We start from the raw sequence: 5,827 nt of genomic DNA on the forward strand, positions 1-5,827 counted from the left end.
CTCCAAGTTTGTACTCCTATTTATACTTGCCCGTGAGGGTCAAGCGCATCTTTCACTTCTTGACTGTCCCGGCGGCGGACCGGTCAGTATGCGGGAGCGGGCGCTCATCTCGTTTCTAGACTTAGCCATGCTTGTGGCGACGGCAGGACCGGCGAAGGACTGTGCGAGTCAGCTACGAAAGAATGGTGTTGACACTAGCTTCTTTATTATTGAAGAATATATGTATACGATATGCAGGGTAACACTATCCTCTTTATTATTCAAGAATTTAGGTATACAATATGATGCCCATATCCCAAATATATATAAATATATAATATGCCTTTTTGAGTAGGAGAGCAACTGCCCCTATCTTGCAGGAACGAGAAAGACCCCCAAAATACATGCATAAATTCGTGGTACAACTCACACACAGATAGAAATCGACTAAGCAGAAAGGATAACAAAAATTAACAATTGTGTAACGGAATAGCCACGTAGATGTAGCTCGTTAATGGCAGCAACATATTAACTTGTTCAACAATGGCCAGCGGCGTAGAGATGTCCCATCAGGCGTGGTTCGGCGTATAGCACAAGCGGTTTGGCTAGGAATAGATCGTGCTCCGACTCGCTGAGATCGACAGATGCTACACCCGTTGGCTTGGTCCACGTGAATCCCTGCAGTAGCCGTGCGAAGAGCATTACGCACATGGCCGTGCCAAGTGAAGCCGCCACACACCCACGGCGACCAGTGCTGAAGGAGATGAACCGCAACTCATTCTCCGTGAGAGTCACTTCATTGTCGGCTGTTGTATTAATATGACGCTCTGGCTTGAAGCGTAGCGGCTCGTCCCAGACAGCTGGGTTCCGTCCGAGTCCCATACGGCTGAGGATGACATGGCTGCCCTTGGGCACACGGTAACCGGCAACGTTGCTGTCAGCAAGCGCGACGTGTGGCACATTGAAGGGTGCGACGGGGTGCAGCCGGAATGCCTCACGAATGCACGCCTTGAGATAGGGGAGGTGCGGGATGTCTGACTCCTGGACAAGCCGCTCTCGGCCCACCACCTGGTCGATTTCCTCCACCGCCTTCCGCATCACCTCGGGAATGTTGGACATCTCCGCCAGCGCCCACTCCACTGCGTTTGACGGGTTGTCAACGGCGGCAAATATTATGTCCTGCGCCATCAACCCAAGCGACAGATTAATGAATTTATGTATAACTTTTTGCATCTTGGACCTTCATAGACATGCTTGATGTTGACAACGGTTTTTCTTCTCTTTTTGGCCCATGGATTTGGGTGGCGTGCGCTTGGACTTGCATGCAATGCATGCTTTACGTGTGTACCAAAGTGGTTATGTACATACCTGCGACTGTGCTTTCACCTCCTCGATGGTGAGAAGAGGGTTCCCCGCTGCGTCCTTGAGCGTGATGAGCACATCAAGAAAGTCCTCGACCTCCTCCCTCTGGCCGGACTTCCATTGCCGCCACCTCTCATCAATGACCGTGTCGTGCAGCCGGTTCACCGTCGCATTGGCCTCCATCACAATCTTCTCGTGTCCGTCCAGGTCGAGGCCGATGCCGCGCAGCCATGGTAGGTAGTCGGAAATGCAGAACGCATAGAGGAGACCTAGCGAGGTGAACACAGCGTCCATGTGCTCCACCTCCATCGTGCCCGGGCCGCCATCTGGCCGAGGCTCGCCGAAGTACCGCCGGCCGAAGACGAGCCGCCGGATGACGTTACCACAGTAATGCCTTGCAACGTGTCTCACGTTAACGGCAGAGGACGGCGCGGTGGCGAGCGTGTAGACGTAGCTTGTGAGGTTGTCGGCCTCTTGGGCACGCTGGTTGTGGAGCCACCGGTGCCGGGAAGGGCAGATGATTTCGGAGGTGAGTACGCGGCGCATCTTCTTCCACTGGTCGCCGAATGGGGACAGCACGGCGTTCTTGTACCCGCCGCTAAATGCCGATGAGGCAAAGGTGAGCGGGCGGGAGGCGAAGTTGGCGTCCTGCTTCTTGAGTACCTCGCGGGCGATCTTCGGGCAGGTGATGGGGATGACAAATATGCGGCCGAGGCGGATGCAGGCGATGTCGGTGCCCATTTCCTGCATCATCAAGTGTATCCATCGGAACGCCGGCCTGTTGAGCATCATCTCCGGCAGGTTGCCCACCAGGGGCCACGAGAATGCAGGGCCCGGAGGGAGCTGCGTGGCACCACCGCACATGACCTTGCTCTTGGGCTTGGTGATGGACACAAGGACGACGAAGGCTAGCAACGGCAATAGCCCCATCGCCGCTAAGCACAGCGAATCCATCGGTGGAAGCATATCTACAGTAGTTAGATATAATAAGTACTTTTTATGCATGTCATGTCTACAAGTTATGTTATATAATCATGTATATATAGTGCCTGGACGGAGACGAATATGCTCTGCATGTGAATGTGATGGATACGCACCTGCCACACTGGCGTATCGTAGACCACATATCCTTCTTGTGCTGTCACATGGGTTTGGTCTCTCCTGTTCACGTGAGTAGGGCCACACATCTTATACTCGTGTCACCCGTGTTCAGTTATGCCTATTGTACTCCACCCATGGAGCCGTGTATCTGCCGTCTTGCATGAGATCAGCCCGCTCATCTGTTAACCGGCATCTACTCAATAAAAATCATAGGTGCGCAGGCACATAGTCGAACCCGAAGCTAATGCATTTTCTACTAATAAATATAAATAATAACTAGAACCTTCCAAATAATTTTCTTTCCATTTGCTATTTTCATGCACTAATAAGCTTCACGGCATTGATTGTTGACTGGTTTCCAAAAATGGATGATATTGATTCCCTCATAAAAGACTTCTTTTCTCAAACAATTCAACTATAATTTTGTTCAAAATAGTCTAAATACTCGAACACTTGTACTTGGGTACATATATACCCTATGATTATTCTAGGTTTTAGATACCTTCAAATATTTCCGTTATATTTGTAAGTGCATACTCAAGTTTTCACAAAAAACGGTGCAACTCATGTTTTTTCTCTTTATGTTCATACCTCGAATGGAATATACCCTATTATTTATTCCAGATTTTAAATACCTACACACGTAGTCCGATATACTTGTAATGCTTATGCTTTCGCAAAAAAAAAAAGCAGTGGATACTCGAAGAATTTCTTTGTATGTATTTACCTTGATGTAAAAAATATATTTGTATATACCCATAAATATAAGTGGATACATGTACCTAAACCAAATACCTTGACAAATGATTTTTTTTACGTTCCTATAAATATAAGCATCTGTAAAACATACACGATAGAGATGTAGCCGAGCTGTGATACTCGACGAATCATGCAAAAATATTGTGGCTACATACCCAAAAAATATGTCTTATCCTTAAACAATTTCTTGGTATATACCCTAAACACAGTTAGGTCCTGTACAAAGAGAAATAATTTTAGTTACATACCCACCACTATATGCATACCTGTATCTTTTTAAGAGGGCACGTCATCAATACTTGTAGTGCGTACAGCAAAAATGAGGCAGCTTTTGATCATTTCCTTCTATGCATTTATTAGTACAAGTTTTTCCCACGCACATGCATAGCTAGAATTAGCTACTCCCTCCGTTCCTAAATAATTGTCTTTCTAGAGATTTCAACAAGTGACTACATACGGAGCAAAATGAGTGAATCTACACTCTAAAACACGTCTACATACATCCGTATGTTGTAATCCATTTGAGATAATTATTTGGGAAACGGAGGGAGTAGTTTCTTGTTTTCTTAGAACAAGTGGTGCATGCATTCTATTTAATGCCTCCATCCAAATTAGAACAAGTGGATTCTGTAAGCACGTGCTCGAGAAGACCGGGTGACCTCAAACCAAACCGGAAGATGCGATGAACGGGGCCAAAGGAGATTTACATCTGCATATTTATTTCAACAAAGGATGGATTTTATTAACTCGGCATGAATCATCAAGTTGATACAAACATAAAGAGCACACACCCGGCCACTACATGTCAAAGGTGCGCACAGCCAACTCTAACACACGAGCACAAAAACACCGGCAAATAGTAGTCATACAAGACCCATGCTATGCCCAATCGAGTGTAAAAAAAGACAGAAGCTATGCCCAAGCGAGTATAAAAAAAGACCCTGAAGCGATCCACAACGGTCGACAAACTATTATAAACCATATCCGCACCAACCATTTCTTGACACCAGAAGGACAACGACATTCTTCAACAGAAGCACCTTCATGAAGGAAATGACGCTTAAGCCCATCCATTACAGGACCCAACCACCAAAGGTCAGATTCTAGGTTTTCACCTTGAAGAACAGGTCCGAGCAAATACGAGCATTGCCTTCAACAAGGGAGCGATGGAAAAGCATCATCATTGCCAGGTTTAATAACTTGAGTCAAGCCAAGGTTTTACACTCCAGAGCTCGAGACCGGATGCTCAAGAAGCACCATCAACTCGACGTCAATCCTGTGTTGTCGCCACCACTTTTCTACAATCGCAGCAAGTACATGCGCTGGAGTTCAATAGTCACTGTTGCATAACCATATCCTCTGGGTCAGGTTGTAGTTCATGGATCTCATCGTTGAAAGGCAAACCGGTCGAAGTGAGAGCCACCGAATCCCACATGAGAGCCTTTCGGATGCATCCTGCAACGTCACCAGTTCACACCGTCACCTCAACTATGATGTTCACGATGTCCTTCGCAACAAAGATAGACAAATCCGATCCGATTAGGATGCCAGCAGCCAGCTGGACACAACGGTCGTCAGAACCAAGAGATGCGGGCGGCAAAACAATAGTTCATCGGCCCCATGCATACACCGCCATCTCCGAAGGGGGACACCGCAACCACTACACGTCCTCCACGCACTCTGACGTAAGGGCCAATCCACCATCCCCACCGTCAGGCTCCATCAGGGCCCCTAATACCACCGTTGGCCGCGCGTGCTTTTCTGGCGGCGTCCTCCGCCAGCGGCAGGGAGGAAGAAGAACAGAGGAGAGGGAGTTCGGACGATAACTACAGCCGCCGCCCAACTCGCACACAGAGGCGACGAAGGGGCCTCGCGGGAGTTTGATTTACATCTATATATGTCAACAAAACAGAATTAGTGATCTCAAACTGTATGTCAAGATTCAGATAAAAGGGGGATGAGAGACAAAACTCTGGTTTATTGTTGTATTGGAGACGAAGGAAGCAGAGGCGCCTCCTCGTCGAGCCGGAACCCTAAACCCAGTAGTATGCCGAGAGCCATCGTCGAGCCGGAAAACCCTAGTAGTAGCGCAGGTTTTGAGGCTATCAGCAGCGCCGGTGGCCGCGCTACTACTACGGCGAGCTAACTGTTATAGTAGCGCTGTTCGTACCCGCGCTACTACTATTGACTATATCAGCAGTGCTTTTCGGGAGCATGCTACTATTAGTTAGCTGTAGCACTTTCCTATCCCCGCGCTACCACTATATATTTCATCATTTCCCCCCTGCTTCCTATCCCGTTTCAGTTTCAATAAACTGCAATTTCCAGATACTAGGTACTACTAGATATCAATTTTATAAAGCATTATAGGTACTAGGTAGTACTAGATAACAATTTCATATATAGTCAACATTCATCCTCAAGAAGTACTAGGTAGTCTTACAGCCACACATATATAGCAGTTCTACTAGCTAGTCATACAGCCAGAAACACAAATGTAGTTCTGGACGTTATCGACGACGATCATCATCGTCAAGCCTGGGCGCACTACAAAAAAATACACTTCCGTGATGATACGTGGTTGTCGCAGTAGGTCACGTTTTTTGTCATGCATGTATATCCATGG

General features: G+C 47.4%; 1 protein-coding gene across 2 annotated transcripts; it reads right to left on the reverse strand.

Annotated features, from left to right (window-relative positions):
- Window positions 1-326: 326 nt before the first annotated feature.
- LOC119326042 (tyrosine N-monooxygenase-like) lies at window positions 327-2,332 on the reverse strand. Of its 2 annotated transcripts, XM_037599749.1 has the most exons (3): window positions 1,486-2,332; window positions 1,348-1,401; window positions 327-1,158 (listed from the first exon to the last, which is right to left on the reverse strand). In XM_037599749.1, exons 1-3 carry the CDS (start codon window positions 2,305-2,307, stop codon window positions 517-519), a joined length of 1,518 nt encoding a protein of 505 aa, XP_037455646.1. In that variant the 5' UTR covers window positions 2,308-2,332; the 3' UTR covers window positions 327-516. The 2 variants fall into 2 exon arrangements, with proteins under 2 accessions (XP_037455646.1, XP_037455645.1); XM_037599748.1 differs by having other exon boundaries at window positions 1,348-2,332.
- Window positions 2,333-5,827: the final 3,495 nt, after the last annotated feature.

Source organism: Triticum dicoccoides, chromosome 6B (genome assembly GCF_002162155.2).
Source record: "Triticum dicoccoides isolate Atlit2015 ecotype Zavitan chromosome 6B, WEW_v2.0, whole genome shotgun sequence".
Classification (NCBI taxonomy): domain Eukaryota; kingdom Viridiplantae; phylum Streptophyta; class Magnoliopsida; order Poales; family Poaceae; genus Triticum; species Triticum dicoccoides.

What these genes read in the sequence shown, in the direction of transcription:
- LOC119326042 (XM_037599748.1), bottom strand. Translation starts at nt 2,307, where the DNA reads ATGCTTCCACCGATGGATTCGCTGTGCTTAGCGGCGATGGGGCTATTG. An exon ending in AGGTGAAAGCACAGTCGCAG is followed by an intron (nt 1,159 to 1,347) that starts GTATGTACATAA and finishes TTGATGGCGCAG; the next exon opens with GACATAATATTTGCCGCCGT.